General features: G+C 33.4%; 4 protein-coding genes across 4 annotated transcripts; 2 read left to right on the top strand and 2 right to left on the bottom strand.

Moving 5' to 3' along the window:
• The first annotated feature begins 9,047 nt into the window (after positions 1–9,047).
• On the top strand, positions 9,048–13,184 carry LOC140963466 (putative E3 ubiquitin-protein ligase XBAT35). Its single transcript, XM_073422810.1, has 9 exons — positions 9,048–9,393; positions 9,917–10,031; positions 10,417–10,497; positions 10,606–10,694; positions 10,775–10,866; positions 11,086–11,164; positions 11,458–11,560; positions 11,933–12,018; positions 12,483–13,184. Exons 1-9 carry the CDS (start codon positions 9,145–9,147, stop codon positions 12,915–12,917), a joined length of 1,329 nt encoding a protein of 442 aa, XP_073278911.1. The 5' UTR covers positions 9,048–9,144; the 3' UTR covers positions 12,918–13,184.
• A 1,931-nt stretch (positions 13,185–15,115) lies between these two features.
• Positions 15,116–16,495, bottom strand: LOC140971876 (putative late blight resistance protein homolog R1A-3). The gene has a single exon (XM_073434406.1). It carries the CDS (start codon positions 16,493–16,495, stop codon positions 15,116–15,118), a length of 1,380 nt encoding a protein of 459 aa, XP_073290507.1.
• Positions 16,496–16,622: 127 nt separating this feature from the next.
• On the bottom strand, positions 16,623–17,684 carry LOC140971875 (putative disease resistance protein At1g50180). Its single transcript, XM_073434405.1, has one exon. The coding sequence runs from the start codon at positions 17,682–17,684 to the stop codon at positions 16,623–16,625; it is 1,062 nt and encodes a 353-aa protein (XP_073290506.1).
• A 2,467-nt stretch (positions 17,685–20,151) lies between these two features.
• LOC140963457 (putative E3 ubiquitin-protein ligase XBAT35) lies at positions 20,152–24,642 on the top strand. Its single transcript, XM_073422797.1, has 10 exons — positions 20,152–20,448; positions 21,233–21,347; positions 21,777–21,857; positions 21,949–22,037; positions 22,140–22,231; positions 22,541–22,622; positions 22,922–23,024; positions 23,117–23,170; positions 23,366–23,451; positions 23,843–24,642. Exons 1-10 carry the CDS (start codon positions 20,347–20,349, stop codon positions 24,464–24,466), a joined length of 1,428 nt encoding a protein of 475 aa, XP_073278898.1. The 5' UTR covers positions 20,152–20,346; the 3' UTR covers positions 24,467–24,642.
• The last annotated feature ends 945 nt before the right edge of the window (positions 24,643–25,587 follow it).

Below are 25,587 nucleotides of genomic sequence, written 5' to 3'. Positions count from 1 at the left end.
GATTTTCTGACCAAGCCAGTGAACACTGATAAGTTTGAGTGGTGTAGATCCTCAAGTGGTCTAGCAGAAACGTAAGCAGCAGGGAATGACAAGATTGAAAGGATGTGTGGAGATGTGTTTGATTCTCAATCAAATCACCAAGTGGGAGAAATGTCGGCAATATGAGCATTAAATGGACGAGTCAACAAAGGTTGATATTTTTGACTCAGATAGAAAGGAACGCGTTTTATACGCGATAGGATGCGTTCAGACGGAACGCGTTTTTAACGCGTTTTCATACTGACAGGAAGTTCTATAAATAAAGCTCCATTCCTTTATTCTGAAATCATCCCTTCTTCGAGTTTTCTCTCATCTTATAGTTCTATAATATTTGTGAGGTGTTTGTTATCATGTATTAAGAGAGTGTGTGTTCTCTTTGGAAACACAGTGAGTGAGTTGTACACCACAAAATATTATAGTGTAAATTCTTTTCATCTTATCCGTGGTTTTTACCCTAATAATTTTTAGGGGTTTTCCACGTAAATGTCGGTGTCCAGTTTATTCTTTATTTTCGGGTTTATTACCTCAAATTCCACAAGTGGGACCAACAAGCTCTGGGTGCTAGAAGGTTTGATGAAATCTGAATCCTTTGGATCTCACGAAAGTCTCCAGACTCTTTTTACAGATGTATTGACTTCAGCCGGGTTCGACAAAGATCAAGCTCGCTTCAATTGCCAGCACTCACTAGTATCATTAGCACATTCCTGATGAAATGTGCAAAATTTTGTAGTCATCCACTGACTTTGTAAGTAGGGCTGTTCATCGATCGGTTCGGTTCGGTTGTCGATTTTTTATTTCGGTTTTACAAATATATAATCCAATATCCGAACTATTTTTCTTCGGTTCGGTTCGGTTCGGTTTTCTACCGAAATATTTCTGTTATTTCAGTCAATTATTTCGGTTTTGATACAATTATTTAAATTAATAAGATAAATATATTGTAAAATATAATATGTTATCTTTTTACATGATTTCTTAGTAAAACATTTAAATATAAAGTATAAATAAATTACATAAATAACAATCAACTAAATATCATTCAAAATAATTCATCATTCACTAATATCATCTCAAAAAATATATAATAATAAAAAATTATTAATTTAATGAAATTTCAGTTTTTTCGCTCGGTTCGGTTTTGACATATATAATCTGAAACCAAACCAAATAAATTTTTGTTTTAACATTTATATCTGAATTATAAAATTCAGTTTTCGGTTCGATTCAGTGTTCGGTTTTTTCGGTTTGGATTTTCGGTTTTTTCGATTTTATCCGAAGTTTAAACACCCCTACTTGTAGGGGCCATGACAGCTGTTGGACAACCCTGTCCTCATCGCAAATATGCACTGCCCGATCTGAGGAAATCTTCAAGGGAGTTTATTGAGAAAAACGTCCCAGCGGGTTTACTCTCAACACCCGATCCTCTGTCCTGCCTGCCCTGTCTATTCTCTCCTCCTTCATGGTTTCTCTTTTCTATCTCTGAACCTCCTTCATGTCGATATATTTTTCTGATCGAGTGAGTAGATCCTCAAAATCCCGGGGCAACCTTTTCACCTGGGACCAAAAAAATCTTTTTCCTAGATCTCCTGAGTGAAAGATATAGTCTTTGTCTCGGGGGCACATGATAGTACTTCCACGACAGCTTTGTTGAACCTACATATGTATGCTCGCAAGGATTCCTCTTCACTCTGCTTCATTTCAAATAGATACTCGTGTATTGGCCATGATGTGAGGACGCTGCCCTTGTTTTGGCTTTAGCACAATCTGAGAACGTGGAGGGGAACATGTCCCTTGATTATTGGTGGATAGGGTCCATGATTCATTGACTTGGTTTTTCTGTGTCACCCAGTTGATGTTATGGGTATGAGATGGTATAACTTGGTAGTTGTCTGACAAGCTTATGGTGTTGATACATATATGAGATGGTTTAGAAACACGGTACTCTTTCTTTGTCCGGGCTAGACCGGCTCTAGGTTCCCTGCCTTTCTTCTACTGTTCAAGTCCAAAAATGACCCAAATCTTTTCCAGATATCACCACTCAATACGCAAGATTTCATTTATTTTGGATGGAGTATGTTTTCATGAAAATATATGAATATTGAATAAAAAGTCCTGAATGTTTTATTTCAAAATATGACACCAACTGATAATAAGCTCATTTTTATTGCGGTTTGAGTAGATTTATAGGAAACTATTAATTATAGCAATTTAATAATTTTGTTTAGAATTTGAAAATTTACGTATTTAATCTAAAATTTATGGTGCTTTTATTATTATATCTAGCGTTTAACTTAAAATAATTAAATTGTGTTAAAACTTAAAAAACTTTTTTATGTTCAAACTCCGGCTAATTGCACAAGTATTCACCACATTTCTTACTTTTTAGAAACTTCGCTTCAATTACATTAGATACCGGTTAGCACGTATTGATACGATGAGCAAAAGGAGACACTTGTACAGAGCTAGACATTTTACTATGTGCGTGGTTATTGGTGAGGGTTGGGGTGTCAAAATGGGATCAACTCGCTAACTCGATACAATTTGATCGGAAAAATCAGGTTTGTGTTTGTTGTTTTCGGGTGAGGTTGGGTTGAAGCCATTATTTGACACGAAAAATTAAACGGGTTCGGGTCAACCTGGGTCGACCTAAAAATTTTAATTTTAAATTTTTTGAAAAATAATATAACTAATAAATATCAAAGACATTTTTATATATTGTATATTTGAAAAAATATTTATTATATATTTATATCATAAATTTTCATAATTTTATATTTTTAAACAATTATTTATTTGATTTAGTAAATGTATTTTAATTTTTTATGATTAGACTTTCAAATAAATCATATACAGCGAGATTTTGTTTTTAAATTAAAATATTATTTTTATTTTTTTGAATTTTATTTAAATTTTTTAAAGAAATAAAAAAAATTAAAATCGAGTTGAGTCGAGTTCGGGTATAATGTTTCATATTTTTTTAAAAAATAACAGTAAATATTATTTTGTCATATAATATAAGAAAATTGATGGTAAAACAAGCTAGGCTTAATTGAGTATTATAAAAATTAAAAAGAAATTAAAATTTATTGATTCAAAACATATATTCCCAAGAAGAACCTAATTTTCCAAGAAACACCCGACACTTTATTTACTTTTAATTTTAATTTTCTTCTATATTCTAGCATTAAATCTTTTCGGATAATTTTTCTAGGTCTAAAATTTATTAAGAACTAGAAATCAAGGAAAAACTCCTTACTCCCAATTGCAATGCCGTGATTGTTGGAGATATCTACATACAACACGCGTGCAAGTGTTGACTGAATATCGCGTTCTGTTACTCCAGTTTTTGACACCGTGTTTTTGCTTTCTTAATTGTGTTTTACTGTTGTTCTTTGTTTTAGAAAGCATTTTATTTTCTCAAAGTGTTGAGAAAATTGATTTTTGATTAAGATAACTAGTGTTGGTTTTCATGTAAACTCGTTGGTTTCCTAGTGATTAATTTTTGCCCTGAGACACCGCACAAGTATCAAAATTTAGTGTGGTTTATCTATTTACTTAAATTTAATTTGTGTTATAAAGTTATATATTCCGTTGCATGTTGTCTGAAATGTCGTAGCATTTCGCACAACACTTAATTATGATAAAACACTAATTTACTGTCACATACGATTATACTGATTACTGTCAAACAAAATAGGTCCAACACCTTACAATTTAAAAAAAATCATCAAATCTCTCCAATGAATATACAATCGAGATTTCTCGGAATTCCTATTTAAATCACCTTCCCACGTAAAATTATATCAAATATTAATGACAAACGTAACTGTTTCGTATAAATAATATAATGTTGACAACTTGAATCTTGAAACATTTTCTCAATGAAAACAAAACTGAATTGACATAAAAATGAACTCGAATAGATGGGCAAGGGCGACCACATCATAATCAATCAAGCAACGCTGCAACGACGAGATTGCTCTAGAAAAAGATGAAATCCAAACTCACGTAAAATCAAAACAAAACAATTCACCTCACCCATGTTAAAAAAAAAGTTCATGTTTTTTTATTTCAATTTCGAGTCTATCACAAGACGTAGTTTATCTGATCAACGTAGTTTGTAGACTACTGTGTTGATCATTTGAATTTATCCTGAACATATAAAAAATAGCGATAGCGGATTTCCAAAATAATAATAAAAAAAGACACGTGGTCTTTAGACTTATATTCTCGGATAGACTATTATGTTTACTCTTTTAATTTATTAAACGACCCATTAGTTAAGTTCTTTTTCTCTCGAATGTACCATTTTGACAAGGAAATTGTACCAAGTTTCCCACAACATGCCAGCCAAATTTTTGTCTTAAAATATGTTGCTACGAGCGATTATAAACTTGATTTTTCTCAAGTAAAGCCACGGGGAAAATATTTTGAGGAATTTTTCTGAAGAAACAAAATATTGGTTTCACGTTGTTTATTGAAATAGTAGGTCTTTTGTGAGACGGTCTCACGAATCTTTATCTGTGAGACGGGTCAACCCTACCGATATTCACAATAAAAAGTTATACTCTTAGCATAAAAAATAATATTTTTTCATGGATGACCCTAATAAGTTATCTGTCTCACAAAATACGACCACACAAGTTTTTGGCATTTCAAAAAGTAGAATTATTATATATTTTGTAATTCTGTAAAAAAAAAAAATGCATCAAATATTATTTAAATTTTTTGAAATACGGTGTTTAAGATAAAATATAATATTATAATTTGAAAAGTAAAGAAACTTTAAATTAAAAGAATGATTATTTTTGAGTTTTGATTGAATTTGAGAAGATAAAACAATTAATCTACCTAACTATTATCATAGAAGGGCAAACTAATAATAATAAAAACTTCATTTCAAAAAATAAAAATAAAAATAAAAATAAAAACTTATATTTGGTGGCTTCGTGAATGCTACTCGTTCTTTATGATATAATAATAATAATAACTAGTGCAAATATGTATGTTTGTTTGTTTTTTTAAATATATATAAATATATATATTATAAAGAATATGCCATACATTATCTTTTATTTCTCAAATTGTTTTTATATAAATATTTTTTCTCAAAATTACCATTGTAACTTATTTTTAATATTAAACATAAAATTAAGTATATAATAAAATTTATTTTTTTTTATATAAATTATAAATTTATTGCTTAATTCACTAATATAAAAAATATATATTTATGACATACAAATGAAACAAAAACGGTAAATTTCTAAAAAAAAATATATCTGTCAATCTTTCAATTAAGATTCAGTACCTAGCAATAATTTTTTAGAAATCAGTACCTGACAAATCTATACTTTTAGTTTTAACACCTCACAAACCAAACTTTACATTTTTACCCTTTATTATTTAAATAAATATATTATTTGAGCCACAAAAATTACATGTGTCTTCTCCATTTAAAATATAATTTTAAAAAAATTTTGTTTCTCAATTATCATGTAATAAAAGTAAATACTTATTTTGACATATAAAGTACCTATTATGGGATTTCAGATACTTGATTTCGCTATTTGAATACCACAAATATATAAGAAAATACTATATTTTCGAGCATTCACCATAAATTCAGTCATTGTTAGTCTTTTCATGAAAAATGCATTAGGATGACTTATTCATGTCATTATATTTTTAAAAAAAACACAGGTCATCACTCATCTTGAAATAAAATTAAGTATTTATTTTGACCTACAAAATACCTATTTTGGAGTTTCAAATGCTTGATTTGACTCTTTAAATTATCCAAATATATAAGAAAATACTGGATCTTCGAGCTATCACGATAAATTCAATAATTGTTGATCTTTTCATTGAAAATACATTTAGATGACTTATTCATGTCATCTAGTTTTTGAAAAAACATAGCTTCTCACTCATTGTTGAATTAGAAAAAATACTTATTTTGATCGATAACATACTTATTTTGGGGTTCAAAATATTTGATTTGGCTATTTGAATACTTCAAATGTGTAAGAAAATACTTAAGTTTCAAGTAATATTAAGTGACTTTTGATGGTGTCATTTGTGAAGTTAAAATGTGATACTTAAATTGGTACAAATAGTATCTAATTAGAGTCTATAAATACATGACTTTACCCCGTAAATACTCATATCCAATTATTTGAGGATGCCAAAATATAATTTGAAGTTAATATTAAATGACACCGATGATGATATTTGTGAAGTAAAAATGTGATACTTAAATTAATACAAATAATACATAATTCGAGTCCATAAATACTTGATTTTACCGTTTAAATACTCAAATTCGATTGAGTATGTAAAAATATATAGTTTGAAGATGATATTGAATGTTATTTGATGATGATATTTGTGAATAAAAAACATGCTAAATAAATTGATACAAATAGTACCTAATTTGATTTCACATATACTTGATTTTACTTTTTTTAATACTCAAATTTGATTATTTTGGGATATAAAAGAATATAGTTTCAAGTAATATTGAGTGACTTTTGATGTGTCATTTTTGAAATTAAAATTTGATACCTAAATTAGTATAAAAAGTATCTAATTCGAGCCTACCAATACTTAATTTTACTCCCTAAATGAGAAGTACTTTAATTTGAGTTTGCAAATACTTTATTTCGTATATGAGATACTCACAATATGTATTAAAATACTGGATATTCGAATAAGCAACGTAAGTTCACCAAGTGTTGGTATTTTTATGAAAGATACATTTGGATGACATATTCATCTCATTTAATATATATATTTTTTTTAAAAATAAATTATCAACTAAGCATGAGAATTTTCAAGTACTTATTTTTAATTGAGAAGTACCTAATTTGAATTTACAAATACTTGATTTCGTAAATGAGATACTCACAATATGTATTAAAATACTGGATATTCGAATAGGCAACGTAAGTTCACCAAGTGTTTATCTTTCCTTGGAATATGCATTTGGATGACATATTCATCTCATTTAATATTTTTTTTTNGAATATCGCGTTCTGTTACTCCAGTTTTTGACACCGTGTTTTTGCTTTCTTAATTGTGTTTTACTGTTGTTCTTTGTTTTAGAAAGCATTTTATTTTCTCAAAGTGTTGAGAAAATTGATTTTTGATTAAGATAACTAGTGTTGGTTTTCATGTAAACTCGTTGGTTTCCTAGTGATTAATTTTTGCCCTGAGACACCGCACAAGTATCAAAATTTAGTGTGGTTTATCTATTTACTTAAATTTAATTTGTGTTATAAAGTTATATATTCCGTTGCATGTTGTCTGAAATGTCGTAGCATTTCGCACAACACTTAATTATGATAAAACACTAATTTACTGTCACATACAATTATACTCATTACTGTCAAACAAAATAGGTCCAACACCTTACAATTTAAAAAAATCATCAAATCTCTCCAATGAATATACAATCGAGATTTCTCGGAATTCCTATTGAAATCACCTTCCCACGTAAAATTATATCAAATATTAATTACAAACGTAACTGTTTCGTATAAATAATATAATGTTGACAACTTGAATCTTGAAACATTTTCTCAATGAAAACAAAACTGAATTGACATAAAAATGAACTCGAATAGATGGGCAAGGGCGACCACATCATAATCAATCAAGCAACGCTGCAACGACGAGATTGCTCTAGAAAAAGATGAAATCCAAACTCACGTAAAATCAAAACAAAACAATTCACCTCACCCATGTTAAAAAAAAAGTTCATGTTTTTTTATTTCAATTTCGAGTCTATCACAAGACGTAGTTTATCTGATCAACGTAGTTTGTAGACTACTGTGTTGATCATTTGAATTTATCCTGAACATATAAAAAATAGCGATAGCGGATTTCCAAAATAATAATAAAAAAAGACACGTGGTCTTTAGACTTATATTCTCGGATAGACTATTATGTTTACTCTTTTAATTTATTAAACGACCCATTAGTTAAGTTCTTTTTCTCTCGAATGTACCATTTTGACAAGGAAATTGTACCAAGTTTCCCACAACATGCCAGCCAAATTTTTGTCTTAAAATATGTTGCTACGAGCGATTATAAACTTGATTTTTCTCAAGTAAAGCCACGGGGAAAATATTTTGAGGAATTTTTCTGAAGAAACAAAATATTGGTTTCACGTTGTTTATTGAAATAGTAGGTCTTTTGTGAGACGGTCTCACGAATCTTTATCTGTGAGACGGGTCAACCCTACCGATATTCACAATAAAAAGTTATACTCTTAGCATAAAAAATAATATTTTTTCATGGATGACCCTAATAAGTTATCTGTCTCACAAAATACGACCACACAAGTTTTTGGCATTTCAAAAAGTAGAATTATTATATATTTTGTAATTCTGTAAAAAAAAAAAATGCATCAAATATTATTTAAATTTTTTGAAATACGGTGTTTAAGATAAAATATAATATTATAATTTGAAAAGTAAAGAAACTTTAAATTAAAAGAATGATTATTTTTGAGTTTTGATTGAATTTGAGAAGATAAAACAATTAATCTACCTAACTATTATCATAGAAGGGCAAACTAATAATAATAAAAACTTCATTTCAAAAAATAAAAATAAAAATAAAAATAAAAACTTATATTTGGTGGCTTCGTGAATGCTACTCGTTCTTTATGATATAATAATAATAATAACTAGTGCAAATATGTATGTTTGTTTGTTTTTTTAAATATATATAAATATATATATATATTATAAAGAATATGCCATACATTATCTTTTATTTCTCAAATTGTTTTTATATAAATATTTTTTCTCAAAATTACCATTGTAACTTATTTTTAATATTAAACATAAAATTAAGTATATAATAAAATTTATTTTTTTTTATATAAATTATAAATTTATTGCTTAATTCACTAATATAAAAAATATATATTTATGACATACAAATGAAACAAAAATCGTTCAAACTTCTCACAAATTTCTATTGTTGGTGGTGTTGACGAAGACCCCCCTGAAAAACCCAAGAAATTAAGCCCTTAGTTCCGAAGATTAGTCAACGCCACCCCTTTCATCTCCCCAAAAAAGAAAAAGAGCCTCCATGATACCCCTTCTGTCTTTCTTGTCGAAATGGGGGTTGATTTTGTTTTCCTTTTTGTTTTTCTTGTCGAAATGGGTGTTTATTTTGTTTTTTCTTTTTTGTCTTTCAGTAATATGCATAATATGTTTAGTAAGATGCATAATATTCATATTGCTACGCCCATCTAAGGATGAGTTGTTGCATCATCAAGTGAAAAATGGTAACATCGAAGGCATTAAAGCTTTACGAAGTAAAGGCGCTGGACTTGAGGTATATAATTTCATATAGAAATTCTTGATATTTTTTTGGGTGTTTTCTGCATCTTCCTATTACTTGTTCTTGTATGGATTGCTTATTTCTCACTTTGCGGTCCACCCCTGATTCCCAGTGTTTGAGAAGTATATGGTAAAATTTGAGAACTTGGGTTTGAATTATGTAGAGAATGTATAGTGTCGATTATATCTGCAAATTCTTGCAGGCTTTTGGGCTTGATTCATTGCGTTACATGCAATGGAAATGACATGATTTTCGATCGATTAAGATCGGAACTTAGTTCGACATACCGTTTTGCACGCATGAACTGATATGTTCTTGTCATTTTAGAGTGAAGTAGCTACTACCTTTGAGTTTTTTGGCTTTATCCAGTCATATATGTAATATGTAGTAGCGAGTATCAGAAACATTGTTAGCAGGGAAAATGTGAATGAAAGACCCTAATGAGTTGGTTCAGTGATCTAATTATTATGTACTGGGACTTGACATATTTGTGCTAAGATGTTGATTGTGGTGGCAGTGGGTTGATATTGAAGGAAATACTCCATTGATTTTAGCTTGTACAAATCCGAATCTTTACGATGTTGCAAAATTTTTGATCGAATTGGGTGCCAATGTCAATGCTTATCGTCCAGGTATATAATTTTCAATTTTAATATCTGCAGCATTTATTTTTTGTTCGATTTAATGTTCAAATTAATATCGTTATGCTTGAAGATGTTACCCTTTTGGGTTTAGACTTATCATGATGCTTCATATTGCTCTTGATAACTTATATAATGAAACACATTCAGAGCCCGAATCTACTGGCCGTTTCTTAGTTCCTTTTTCTTTTCTTTATATTAAAGGTGTGGTGACTTGTGATCATGCATGAACAAAAATGGTCCATTATTGTTAATATTATTTCTTTTTTCCCTGTATGTTACGTAACTCTGATCCGATAACCACGTTGTTGTAGTGCTTGCTAACACCTTTTACTACAAGTTAAGTGTCTGATTATTTTCTGGATTCTGTTTTAAGGATTACTTGCTGGAACTCCTCTACATCATGCTGCAAGAAAAGGCCTTGAAGAGACTGTGAAGTTGCTTCTTTCACATGGAGGTTTGTGCTCTTTATTTTCATTTTTACGATGAGACTTTTGTGCCACAAAATATGGAATACCATTCGTGATTTTCTTGTTTGTTTGATCGATAATTTCGGAAACCTCAGCAAATGCACTAATAATAAATGACAATAGCCAAACACCACTGGAAGTTGCCAGATCAGAAGGATGCATCAATGTTGTCCGAGAAATCGAGGTACTACAGTGAATTTTTCTGGTTCAGTTTGGTTTCATTTAATAACAATTAATGTTGTCTTTTTGTGTTGTGCTACTCAGGGTCACTTGTGTTTATTCTCTGGTTGGCTGAGGAGAATTAAAGTGCCGGGGTTTTTGGACCTTCTGGCGCCTCAATTGTTTTCAAGAAAAGTGTGAGTACCATACATACCCATATTAAAAATTTATAGTTTGGAATTTCCATTATTGGATTAATCTTCTCGTACATTAGTTGGTGAGAACATGTGATTATGTGGTTAAAATGGGCTTCTGTTTCCCAAACAACACGCATTTTTTATCCGGCGATTTCCTTTTGCATTATTGTTTATTTTCAAGAAACTCAAGTTCTCATTGTTATTTCAAATACTGTACAGATGGGTGGTCGTTTTACCTTGTTCCCGCAATCTTAGAGAACCTTTCAACTTGGAGGTTGTTATATATGCTGGTGATCAGGTGCCCTTTCGCTTTTCATTTCATTTTTCAAATTTTACCTGTACTTTGATGTTACCTTTCAGTTAGTTGCCTTGCATCCGCTGAATCACATTCATGCTCATTGAAAATGAAAAATTCTACATTGGGCTATTTGGCTAGTAAGATTCCTTGCGAGAGTTGGTTACATACATGATATTGTTTCTTCTGTTGAAAATCCACAGTATGTAAATAATTCTTCCTATCTTGGGGTATTTACACCCCCTTGATCATTTGAAGATCATTTCCTTGTCTTGAACTTTTTACCTTATGGATAGGATGCCCAACCTCAGAAGATTATTTCACTTTGGAATGCCGATCTTCAGGAGCCAAATTTTGATCAGCCTGGTCCTGTAGCAATTATAGTCGACCTTTCAAAAAGTAAGTAGTCGACTTTATTGTTCATCATTTTCTCAACTGTGTATGTATCTGCTAGATAGGTAGCAATCTTGACCTTTATGCATAGTTCTGAGACGCTGGAAGCCTTTACAAGAGGGATGACATATGTGTCTTTTATTTCAAATTATCATAAACCAAAGAGTTGGGAGTTGAGAAGTTCAGATACTAAAAAAGGGTTCTTGTGCTTCTTTGTTAATTTTTCAGTTGCTAATATTGGATCAAAGTGGAAATGTTTAACATGCTATTAAATAAGCAAATAAAAGTAATGGTCATTATAGAAATACTGCTCTAGTTTTATTCAATGACAAAAGACCATTTAGACGGTGTTGATTGTAATTTATTCCTACATGGCAGGCCAACAAACTAAACTAGGACCTGTGCAAGAAAGCGAAAAACAGCAACTGCAGCAGTTTTGCAATGCTTGCAAAGGAATTCCTCAGGTTGAACATGCTTTGCGAACTTGACTTTCATGTAGTACTTTGTGTCAACATCTTTGAGCTTATGGTTTTCTTTTTCCAGTAAAAAATGAGCATTGTGCAATTAGCAGTCAAGGACATTAGAACAGAATTGTAATCGAAGAAAATGGGTTTCTAGATGTAGCACTATACCATAAGATTATAGGGGTCTCACATGGGACGTAGTTATTGCCTATGGTCTATTTCACTTGTATACCATAGAAAAGAATTTCCACAGAAGTGCAATCATATTTGTGGCTTAAATGACTGCTTGATTTATGTCTGAATGCGTATGCCTTCACATTTGGCCATTCCCTCTCTTTTACCGGATCAGTTTACCATATTTAAACACGGCTGTTGATGTTGTGAGAAACTAAATTATTTGCTATTGCTTTGGTTTGCATCTCTCGGTGTCATAGATGTTTTTAAAATTTCCCTACAATGATCAGGTCCCGAATGTTCAAGCAACCGCTCCACCTTTAGATGATGGTCAGCTCACTATGGCAATTCACCTCTCTCTTCAGTCAGCTGAACACGAGAGATATGCATCACAAGTCGACTCGACCTCGGGTTCAGCCAACTCTACTGACGAGAGTTACACAACTGATACCTCAACCAGCCACAATGCCTGCACGGCCATTGTTGAAAGGACCCCTACTGATTTATCTCTAGGGGGCATTTCTGTTCCTGGCGTTGAAAAGAAAAAAGATGGTAGTGCTTCAACTTGTACTATTTGCCTGGATGCCCCAATCGAAGGAGCTTGCGTTCCATGTGGCCACATGGCAGGGTGTATGTCTTGTTTGAAGAAGATTAAGGCCAGGAAATGGGGTTGCCCCATATGTCGCACCAAAATCAATCAGGTTGTACGTTTGTATGCTGTTTAGTCTCGTCCGATGAGTGTTATAAAGGAAAACATCCATCACGTGTACATATATGGATGCATACACGCTCGCATACAGACTTACCACTTGTAAACGACGTTTAGTCATGTCTTTAATCTTTCACATCATCTGGTAAATGTATATTTGTTGCAAGCAAAGACATGAGGCTACGAAGTGTATTCTTTTTTAGGTCGGGTTTTCGATTGGATGATGTATAAACTGAGATGAGTGATTTGTTTAAAATTGTATATAAATGGTAAAAGGAATAAAGGTTTTGTAAACTTGATGGTAAAATGTGTGATGTGTGAATAGAAAATGATATCATTCAAAAAAATTAATTAAAAAATATCGGATTAAATAAAATCGCAGAGAATATTGTCTTTTAATAGTTGATGGGTAGGAGTTGAATTCTGATTTGTTGCAAATATTCCATTATTTTAAGGTTTATGTTGCACTAGATAACCAGAGTACAATTCCTTAGACCATCTGTGACCAAATTTTCGGTATCTGTAAGAAACTTAGTGTTTAATTTCACCGTCTTCCCCAAGCATCACGACACTAGACATGTATCCATGCAACTCGATTATTTCAAGTGTCGGAATTTCTCGGATTCCGAATGGGATTGCCTCCAGAACTTCGCAGTCCCGAAGCAAAAGGTGACGGAGACATGGAAAATGGTAATCTTCGGCTCACCACTCCTTTGGATCCCATGAACTTTCGATTGGTAGGAACTTCAGTTGTCTGAATTCGTCGTACTCCCTTAAGGGTCCTACAAAAGCTCCATCTTTCAGCTTGAGAACTTCGAGATTGGCCAACATACCAATAATGGTCATCTTTTCCCATGGGATCCTGGAGCCCCTTAAAACCAACTTTTTTAACGAAGGCGGGAAGATGATGTTTTGCAAAAGAGTTTCATTTGGCTTGTCATACGACACGCAGCGGATAAGATTCGAGTTCACACAATTGGGCAAGATTGTTTAGACAGTAAAATGACCAATCAGTAGTGTTATCCTCAAAATTAATTTTCAGCTCTTCGGGATACAAGATTCTTGGAAGGACCTTCTCTGTGAAAGTGTTTGAAGGCCTGTAAAACCCGTCGTGTCTGTCTCTCTAACTTGAAAATCAAGAACTTCTGGCAGATAACATTGGTAAATCTGGAGATGTCTTTAACTGTGGCATCCCCAAGACTTCTAGCGGTAGAAGTATTTCGACTGAGGACCAAATTATTAAGGTCTGTAGATTCCATAGTCTAGATATCGAGGGAGGGACTTGATTAACAAACCCGAGCCGAAGGCATCTCAAGTCAACTAGCTCTAGAACTTGTCCTGGGAACTCATTGATCTCTATCCTACTAACAGACAATACCTTGAGCAATCCCGAGATTAATCTAACGAATGATGTAGAAACACAAGCATCATGGCCAAAAGAACGGATAAGTGGCATTGCTCGATTAATATCAATAATATCGCCAAGATATTAATCGTCGTTCTCCCAATTATCATCACCTGAATCATCAAAATAATCACCATCATCTGAATCACAATCACGCTCCGAACCAGCGTCGTTCATCCCAATTTTCATAATCTGAACCTGGAGAAGCTTCATCATATGATATAGTACAATTTTGCTCCAAATCATTATTCTCATCTCCTTGAATAGTTGGATTAATAATTAGTCGTAGTTGGTTATTTGATTCTTCAATGAAAAAGGTCTCCAATCTATTTTTTTTTTTTTTTGTTGAAAATCTCTCCAGGCTAAGACCCCTCGATATCTAAAAACTCAAGTGGTTTGTAGAGTCCTCAAAATACGAATTTTAACTAGCTAGAGTTTTATTAATCCTTTGATAATAAATGTTATAAACTTCGAGTTCTATCAAAATACTAATCATTTTGCTTCCGATTGAAGACGTGACACCGCACACTTTAACATTTTTTGATGGCAAATCGGTATTTTCAGTGTCACGTAAGTATTTATCGATGACGCATAAGCATTCCGACGAAAAAGACAACAAATTAGAAAAAAAAATACAAGTCAATAGACTAAAACAGTTAATTGATCGATAACAAGACAAAAAATAAAAGATACCCAAAATACCTTACAAAAATAAAATGATCCCACATACTACGAGTTGCTTCATATTTTCACACATGGAATAGTAATAAATCATTGGCATTACAAAACTAATAATATAGTGCTATTCCTCAGACCCATCTACATTCAGAAACTTTGAGTTGAATTTCAGAGTCTTCTCCAAGCATGTCCTTCACCGAAGACACGACACTACGCCTACATGCTTCCAACTCGATTATTTCAAGTGTCGGAATTTCTCCGATTCCGCATGGGATTGCCTTCAGAGCTTCGCAGTCTCGAAGCAAAAGATGGCGGAGACGTGGAAAATGGTCATCTTCGGCACGCCACTCCTTTAGATCATGTGAACCTTCGATTAATAGGAACTTCAGTTGTCTGAATTCGTCGTCATTCGCCTCCCACAGCGATCCTTCAAAGGCTCCATCTTTCAGCTCGAGAATTTCAAGATTGGGTAACATACCAATAATGGTCATCTTTTCCCACGGGATCCTGGAGCCCAGTAAAACCAACTTTTTTAACGAAGACGGGAATATGATGTTTTGCGCAATAGTTTTGTTTGGGCCCCGCCAGAACTCGCAGCGTAAAGATTTGAGTTCACACAGATGGGCAAGATTGTTTAGACAGCAAAACGACCAATCAGTAGTGTCACGAGAGAACTTGATTTTCAGCTCTTTGAGATACAAGATTCTTGTAAGGACCTCCTCTGTGCACCTGAAATTTATTACATTTGAGAGTGTTTGAAGGCCTTTAAAACACGACGTGTCTGTCTCTCTACATTGAAAATTAAGAACTTCTGGCAGATAAAAATCGTAAATATGGAGATGTCTCAACTGCGGCATCTCCCAGATTTCGAGAGGTAGAGTTGTATCGTCAAAGGACCTAACTATTAAGGTCTGCAGATTCCATAGTCTAGATATCGAGGGAGGAACTTGATTAACAAACCCGAGCTCAAGGTATCTAAAGTTAACTAGCTCTAGAACTTGTACTGGGAAGTCATTGGTATCTATCCCATCGACAGACAATACCTTGAGCAATCCTGAGATTAATCTAACGAATGACGTAGAAACACAAGCATCATGGACAAAAGAACGGATAAGTGGCATTGCTCTAATAATATCACAAGGATAATTTGGATCGTCTGAATCACGACGCAAATAAACTTTTCTTTGATTAATAATTAATCGTCGTTGGTTTTTTGATTCTTCAATAAAAAAGGTCTCCGGGCTATTCATGACGCAAAGAAACTTTTCTTTCTGAGCTTCCCTGGTGCATAAATCCTTCAAAAGATCATGCATTCCACAATACTTTGGGGCCTCTCGTGAATTATGTTGGTGGACGAAGATCAGATTTCTATCAATAAGATCTATCAAGTACTCCATTGCAAGCACCTCAACACAATTAGACCCACTTGGTTTCACAAATCCCTCAGCAACCCATAGCTTGATCACAGTAGCTACTGGTATGCCAACAAAATGTCGCAGAAAAAAGCCCATATAAAGAAAACATGCTTTCAAATGATGGGGCAAGTAATCATAACTTAAAGATAATATCTCTAAGATTAGATCATCGGCAGTCTTCAAGACCGAGTTCAAGTTTTCAGCCACATATTTCCAGTATTCTTTACTCATGCTCTCCTAGATGTCCTGCGATAACTGATATTGCTAAAGGAAGACCTTGGCAACGTATTGCTATCACCTTTCCAATTTCAACCAGATCAGGCGGGCAATCGTTATCCAAAAAAATCTCCTTACAAAGTAGACGCCAACTCGAATCGTCATCTAAAAGTTTCATATCATGATAAGAGCGACAAGAGTTGGCATATGTGGCCACTTTCGATTGCCTGGTCGTTAAAATGATTCCACTACTATTATCATTTTGTGGAAAAAACTTCTTTATATCATCCAATGCCTGTGTACTCCAAACATCATCCAATACAATTAAATATTTTCTACCATATAAACTTTGATATAGACTCTGCTCACCGTTCTTTTGCCCACCCAAGGGTACTCCAATGTCTTTTAGAATGGCTAAAACTATTTCTTGGGCATTATACGTTTGAGATATTGTAACCCACCCACGAATGTCAAAAGTTTCCTTGATCAGCTGACTATTAAACAAGATCGAAGCGAGAGTTGTCTTACCAACGCCACCCATACCGACTATCGATATGATGTCGAGCGCCGTTCGTCCTCCCACTAATTGTTCCAGTATTCTTGTCTCCAGATCATTGTCTAATGCCACCATGGATTTACTGCCCCTCGAAGCTGACCCCGACGAACCGGCAATAGTAGAAATCACCCGCTCGTGTAATCCACTTCCATCGTACTGAAACTCCTTCACTTCTTTTGCAACGGATTCTATATTCTTTATCACTTCTTCCAAGGTTCGAGGAAATTTTTCGAATCTCTCATGCCTATCACTACCATACTTGTGCAGAAAGTGAGTGGCGATGAGAGATTCGAGGACGTCTTCTGCTTCATAAGATGCATCCCTGATCTTTGTTATCAAGTCATTGGTTGCTCGGGTGCAAATAGGCGAGCAATCATCAAGAAAAGATATCAGGGAAGTAATACTCTCTCTAAAAGATTCGAAATTTTTCCTAGTACAAGGGAGGAAGTATGGATCAAATTCAAGAATCCGCTCCGAAGTTTGCAATAGAGACACAAGAACAGCATACGCCATCGCTGAAACAAAGTAATGGAGTCTTACAAAAACAAAAAATCGCGATGTCTTAAATGGTAAAAAGGCTGTTTCTTTATACAAATGAGTTACAAATCACTCGCACCACAAAACAAAAATTCGTGATTATGGTTTCACGGGTCGTATTTTGTGAAACGAATCTTTTATATGAGTCATTCATGAAAAAGAATTATTTTTTATACTAAATATATATCTCTTATTTGGATCATTCATGAAAAAGTATTACTTTTTATGCTAAGAATATTATTTTTTATTGTGAATATCGGTAGGATTGATCGTCTGTCAGATAAAGAGTCGTGAGACTATCTCACAAGAGACCTACTCCAGACACAAAACGTGAATTAAAGTTGGTGTGCAAAACGTGAATTTTAGTTTATAGAAATGTTATTATCATTTACTTATCTATTAATAAATTGTAGATCATATATTCACCAAATATTTTAGTTATTATCATTTACTTATCTATTAATAAATTGTAGATCATATATTCACCAAATATTTTAGTTATTAAAAATCAATTAAAAATGTTTTTTTTTTGTTTCCACGGGTAAATCGTACTTGTACTATTGGTTTATTGTAATGGATAATTAGTTTTGGTGTTTGGTTGATTTTGCTTGAAATTAGACAGAATGAGGCTCGAATGAGCATTTAACTTGTCATTTCAAATAATAAAAAAAATCTAATACCAAGGTGTTTAAATTTCGAAAATTCCAAGGAATTAAAAAGCTTGCACAATGCTTTATGTGCATGAATATACATGGAATTTTGGGTATTCACGCTCCATTCCCGCCCCCGAATTGTATCCTTGATTCTTTCAAGTTCGGGGAGAGTTCGGAGAATCCCGGAACTCGAACTTGTGAGGATTAAATTTCTATCCCCATCTTTATTCTCATCCTCGAGCCCGAACCTGAACATTAGTCTCAAGCCCGCTCTGTTTCAGGTTTTCCCCGCGGGACCTAAACTTACAAGAAAAATTGTCATCTCTAGATATCTATGTGTGATCATTGATACACTACCTCCTCAATTTTTTTTTAAAAAATAAATCCCTAATGTAGTAGAGGAAATTTTTTTAGGAAATTTAATTATTTTTTAAGCCCATCTTGAAATTGTATTTTTAAAACCAGCCTTCTTACTAAACATTTTATAAAGGATATTTTTGGAATTTAACACAATTAATTGGCTAATTTTATCAATTAATTAATTTAAGACGAAAATTGAAAAATTGATATGGTAGTTTCCTGGAGACCATTTATGAAAATTCCACAAAATTTTAGTTTAATTGTAGATTATTGTGAATCTGAAAGAAAATATATGTATTTAACATTAGAGGTGTGCAAAATTTCGATTAAATCGAATTAACTGACTGAACCGAATTATTTAGAAAAATCGGTTCGGTTAATTCGGAAGTTTGGTTTTGAAATTTTAAAAAATCGGTTAATTCGGTTCGGGTTCGGTTTTAATTTGAAAAATTCGGTTAAACCAAATTAATCGAATTAGTATATATATTAATTTAAATTGTATATGAGCATTAAAAATACATTAGAAAGAAACTCAACTTTTCATGCATTAGAAGGGAGCTCATTCATCCAATGATTTTATCTTCAATATTTTTATTTGTTATTGATATTTTTTGTTCAATATTTCTAGTTATTTATAAGCTCTCCATTGTTTTCTTTTTTTATGTGTTAAAATTCGCATATTTTAAATATCGGTTATTTTTGTTGGTAACCGAAATAACCGATTTGAAAATCGGTTCGGTTAATTCGGTTTCTACGAATATTTTGATCGGTTCGGTTATTCGAAAATTAAATCGGTTAAATCAGTTATAGGTCTATTCGGTTCGGTCGGTAACCAAATAGACCGATTGCACACCCCTATTTAACACAATAACTACAAATAAACAGAAAATATATCTATTGTATTTTATATAAAATTCTGGTTCAACATGCAACTAAGAGGGGTGTTTGGTTTTCTTAATAGTCAGAAGTTCGATTATCTCATTACGTTTTCTCATACAAGCTTGTTAGACACGTCTTGCCCAACGTGATTTTCCTAATTAATATGATTTGTATATTACTATGTTAGTTCAAAAGTTTATTTTGTGTGCATCGAAAGATGCCGACCGTGAATTTCTTACAATTTATAAGTTTTTTAAAATCCCATTTTTTTCAATCAGAAGTAAACATTCTCCAAAAGTGAAATATAAATAAAGTAAATTTCATTATGCTTTTAAATTGAATTATTTTTAAAAATTATTGTTTTGTATAAAAAAAATTGCACTCATTCTCAAAATAAAAATAAAATTTGTACTATTTTAAATTATTATTTTTTTTAAAAAAATTCTCCGCGTTAGGCGAACTGTCGTGGAAAATTCCAAGAAAAGCAGTGAATCTAGAAGAGCTTTAGCTTGAGTAATTTATCTTCATCATTAAGCATATTTATTTTGCTGACCCACATATCATTAATGAATTTAGCAGAAATTAAAGCCCTTTACTCCAAGATTGCTCAACGGCCAACGCTTTCCTCGTCTTATCTCCCTAGAAAATCATTTCTCCAAGAAATTCCTGTTTCTTTCCTTGTTGAAATTGGGGGGTCTTCTATTTAATATTTGATTGATCTTTCAATAATATGCAATAGAGTGAAAATGGGGCTGCAGCAATCTAAGGACGAGCTGTTGTATAAAGAAGTGAGTAAGGGAAACATTGAAGGCATCAAAGCTTTACGAAGTCAAGGCGCTGGGCTTGAGGTATATGATTTCATGTAAAATAGTTTTTTTTGGTGTTTTCTGAATGTATGTTTTGCTCCTGTCTATTATTTATTTATGTTTTAATTTTGAAAAATTTATGGTTCAGAGTATAACAATTGAAATTTAAAGGAGGGCCAGTTGAATTTTTTGAAAAAAAATCGCATCTTTTTCATTTTGGGGTCTATCCCTGATTCCTCGTTTTATGTTTGAGAAGGGTATGGTAAAATTTGAGAGCTTAGCTTTCGATTATATTAAGACATACAGAGTCAAATATGTCCGCAAATTCTTGAAGGCTTAGAGTTAAATTCTAAGTCGCTGCATTTGATTTTTAGGCTTGATTTTATCCTGTGATGCAGTTATATAAATAGTCTCGAGTATTATGATTTGTCAGCTCTTAACTCTGTTAATCTTAAAGATGGAGGTGTCATTTTCTAGTCTGATTGATGCCAAAACATTTCAAGCTGAAATGGAGGATGCATTTGAAAGTTATGTTCGCGTCCTTGGCTGTATCTACATAACTAAATGCTGAGTAAAGTTGCTGGGTAGAAAGGATGGTGGTTACAAAAGTACGACGATGAAGCCGCCTTTGCAAGAAAATTGTTCGTTTAATTGTCAATTGTATGAAAGTAGGACTCATAAAATTAAGAGTTGAAAGAGTTTTATAAGCATCTTTGGTAGGGAAAATATGAGTGAAAAACCACAAAAAAATTGAGCTGACTGATTGATCTAAGTTTCATGCTCTGGGGCTTGAATCTTTTGTGCTAAAATGTCATTGTGATGGCAGTGGGTTGATAGCGAAAAAAAGACTCCACTGATTTTAGCTTGCACGAGTCCGGAGTTTTACAATGTCGCCAAAACATTGATCGAATTAGGTGCCAACGTGAACGCTTATCGTCCAGGTATATGATATACAATTTTAATGTCCACGACATTTTATATTATCATGCAAAATAGCGGTAATAAGATTTTAGCTCCAGCCCTGGTTTGGTTGCTAAGTCATTGGTTATACTTTAATGTGCTACTCTTTCAGGTTTGACTTATCATGATGCTTTATATCAATTTGAAAGTGATATTAAGAAACTCATTCAGAACCCAGATCGAAGGGCTATTGTTTTGTTCCTTTTTTTCAAAAAAAAAGAAAGAAAAGAAAGGTCGTGGGTAACTTGTGATTGTGCATGAGTAAAAATGTTTTTTTTTTTTTAACTTTTTAATGTCTTTATTACGTACCTCATGTAACTGTGATCTGTTGAGCCTATTATAGAACCAAGTGCTTGATATCATCTTTTATTAACAGAACATCTGATTATTTTCATGGTTTCTATTTTAAGGACACCAAGCTGGAACTCCTCTGCATCATGCTGCGGAAAGAGGCCTTGGACGGACAGTAGAGTTGCTTCTTTCACATGGAGGTATGCACACTTTATTTTGTTTTTTAGTACATGATTTTTTTGCCACAAAATATGTCTTGTTTGTTTGATCGATGATTTCTGTAAATCTCAGCAAATGCACTAAAAATAAATGACAATTGCCAAACACCACTTGACATTGCCAGAATGAGAGGATACAGCAATGTAGTCCGAGGAATTGAGGTACTATTATCAGACTTGTTATCATTGTAGTGAAATTATCTGGTTTAGTTTAGTTGCATTTAATAACAATGAAACCTTGACATTTTGTGTTTTGCTGCTCAGGGTAAATTGTGCTTATTCTCTGGTTGGCTGAGAGAACTTTTTGGCCCAGGCTTTTTGGACCATCTGGCACCTCAATTGCTTTCAAGAAAAGTGTGAGTACCATACATGCCCCATATTAATAATCGCTAGTTTGGAACTTTTATCAAAGAATTAACCTTGCTGTAATTTCTTATTTAAATAATTTATGTTGTCTAGAAGTTGTCATCTTACTGCTCATGCATGTGTGGGACATACTGATTATTTAAATTAATTGGTAGGAACATGTGATTTTGTTTGTGAAACAGTTCGTTTTACTTTTTTCTTTGTCTTGTCTATGCATTTTTCATTGGACATTTTCATATCGAATTAGTGACTTATTTCAAGAATCTCAAATGCTAATTAATCTTTCAAATTCTACACAGATGGGTGGTCGTTTTACCTTGTGGTTCCCGGAATCTTAGTAAACCTTTCAAGTTGGAGCTTGCTATATATGCTGGTGCACAGGTGCCCTTTTGCTTTAGATTCATTTCTCTGTCAGTCCATGTTTTTTTTCGATTTTGCATATATTAGTTGTTACCTTTCAGCTAGTCGCCTTGCATGCACAGATATAAACTCACGAGTGCTGAAACTTATTAATTCTACCACCGGGCCATTTGGCTAGTCAGATTCTCGTGAGAGTGATTGCATACATGATGTTGAAGATGCAATACTAAGCACAAAATTCTTCCAATCATGTGTGTATGCGTCACCTAACTATGCGAAGTTAATTTATTCCTCGACTTGAATTTTTACCCTGTTGATAGGATTCCCAGCCACGGACAATTATTCCACTTTGGAAAGCCAATCTTGGGGAGCCAAATTTTAACCAGTCTGATCCTATAGCGATCATATCCAACGTTTCAAGAAGTAAGGGATTCCATTTTGTTATTCATTATTCTCATATATGGTGTATAAATATGCTAGATAAGTGAGAAAATTTTTATCTTTATGCATAATAGTTCCAAGACGCTGGAAGAGAAGGCGCTGCATCAAGTCTTCACAGGAGGCAGGCCGTAAGTGTATTTATTTCAATGTCAAAAATGAAATATCTTGGAGTTAGGAAGTTCAGATTTTAAGGGGCGCTTCTTTGTTAAATCTTCAGTTGCTAACACAGGATCAAATTAGTAATAATAAAATGCTGTCAAATAAGCACTTTTGTTCGATGATAAAATATGGCGTTTGATTGTAACTTACTCCTAACATGACAGGTGGACGAATTAAACTGGCACCTGTGCAAGAAAGCGAAAAACAGCAACTGCAGCAGTTTTGCAATGCTTGCAAAGGAATTCCTCAGGTTGATCACATTTTCGAACCTGGCTTTCATTATATGCACTTGAACTTGAGTATAGCAAATTTCTCTTAACATCTTGGAAGCCCAGTGTTTCCTTTTCCAAATAAAAAATGTGTATAAGTGCACTTATCAGTCAAGGAGATGTATAAGGATATGGTATACACCATGAGTATAATGTAGAAAAGAATTTCCCAAAAGTGCATTTGTATTTATGGCCGCAATGACTGCTTGATCTGTGTCTGAACGCTTACGCTTTCATGTTTTGTGATACCTTGCTGGATTAGTTGGCCAATTTTGAACATGGTTGGTGATACTATGAGAAACTAAATTCTTACTAATACTTTGACTAGCATTTTCTCGACTTTATAGAACTCATCAACAGTTTGAATATCAGGTGATGCATTCAATATTTCCGTTCAACGATCAAGTCCCTAGTGTTCAAGCAAATGCGCCACCTTCAGACGATGATCAGCTCGCTATGGCAATTAACGCCTCTAGTCAGTTTGCTGAACATGAAAGATTTGCATCCCAAGTCGACTCATCCTCGAGTTCAGCCAGCTCTGCAAATAGCCCCCCCACCCATGATAAGTGCTGCACAACCGAAGCCTCAACCAGCTATAGTCCCAGTGGGAGCAAAGACGAGGTTCTGCAAACCATTTCTGGTGCTAGTCCGACTCCGCATTTTCAAAGCCAAAATAACGTCCCTTATACTGTCTCGATTCCATCTGCTCCTGCCTCAGACGCTGCCATTGATAATGGTCCAATCCACTATCCATCAATCAACATGACCCCTGTTGATTTATCTGCTGGTGACATATCTGGTGTTACCGTTGAAAAGAAAGATGGTAGTGCTTCATCTTGCACGATTTGCCTGGACTCCCCACTCGAGGGAGCTTGCATTCCTTGCGGCCACATGGCTGGATGCATGTCTTGTTTGAATGAGATTAAGGCGAAGAAATGGGGTTGCCCCCTCTGTCGTGCCAACATCGACCAAATCGTAAGGATATATTCTGTCTAGTCTCGCCGGTGAGCTTTGTAGTTATGATGTGCAAACCCCCATTTATGTGTGTGTGTATGTATATAAACGCCTCTCGACTTGTGTTTTTCGTATTGTTGAGAAGAAACATGGAAATGGTGTGATATGAATCTTGTGTGATATCAACCAAAAAGAGAAGGAAAAAAATTGTTTGTTGAGGCATTGTTTGGTACTGAGACGACGAGCAAATAAATCTTAGTTAAATTTTGGTATTAAATCGACCCATCCTCGGATCAATATCTATTTGAAGGGGTTAATTTTTATTGGGAAAATTGCTAATTTCACTCGCTGAGTCTGTGAGAGAGGTTATATCTAAAGTAGTCAAATTTTGGGAAGAGTAAAGTGTCACTCTTTTTTTTGTTCTTTGTCCTATTCCATCACAAAAGTATTCACTTGGTAGGAGACATTATACATGATATTGTTGATATAACACATGTTATGCTTGTACAAAAATATAACATGATGTAACTTGTTTTTCATGCAAAACTCAATTAAATAAATACTATCGTGTGATAGATATTTGAAGAGAAGAATATGACATGCTTTTGCGTGATTAACCCACGATTAAACGTTGACGATTGCGAAAAACGGCGACGAACAACCTAGGCTTGAAATTACTTGACAATATCGATGCTTTCTCTTGTTTGTTTTTCCTTGAGTGTCGTGAGTTAAATTGAGAGAAAAGGAGTCCTTGAATTGTTGGGGCAGGGGGCGTGTAATAGGTTGGGAATATGGGGCGAGTTTGCACTTATTTATTCCATAAAATCTTAATCAAACTCTAATTATTAGCTTAGGCTCATTAACAATGTTAATTAGGCTCATTTGGTCCATTAGTGATTTATTAAAATATTTTGTTTAATAAGTTAATGAATTTATTAGCAGGGTTGTCAAACCGTTCGTATTTTTGTTGAAAAACCAACATCGATAAAAATTACGTCCCGACGTATAAAATCAGCTCAAAACTCTTTATTTTCAAAAATAAGAAAAAGCATCAATCATATTTTAAATAATTAAAAACAATTATTTAGTAAAAATATTTTCCATTTTTCAGTAATCGGTCTCCGTTCCTCGATCGCAACTCGAATAACCTTTAAAAATACATT

This window comes from Primulina huaijiensis, chromosome 2 (genome assembly GCF_012295235.1).
Source record: "Primulina huaijiensis isolate GDHJ02 chromosome 2, ASM1229523v2, whole genome shotgun sequence".
NCBI classification, from domain to species: Eukaryota; Viridiplantae; Streptophyta; class Magnoliopsida; order Lamiales; family Gesneriaceae; genus Primulina; species Primulina huaijiensis.
Note: the sequence above shows the minus strand (reverse complement) of the source record. Positions and strands in the feature narration are given on the sequence as shown.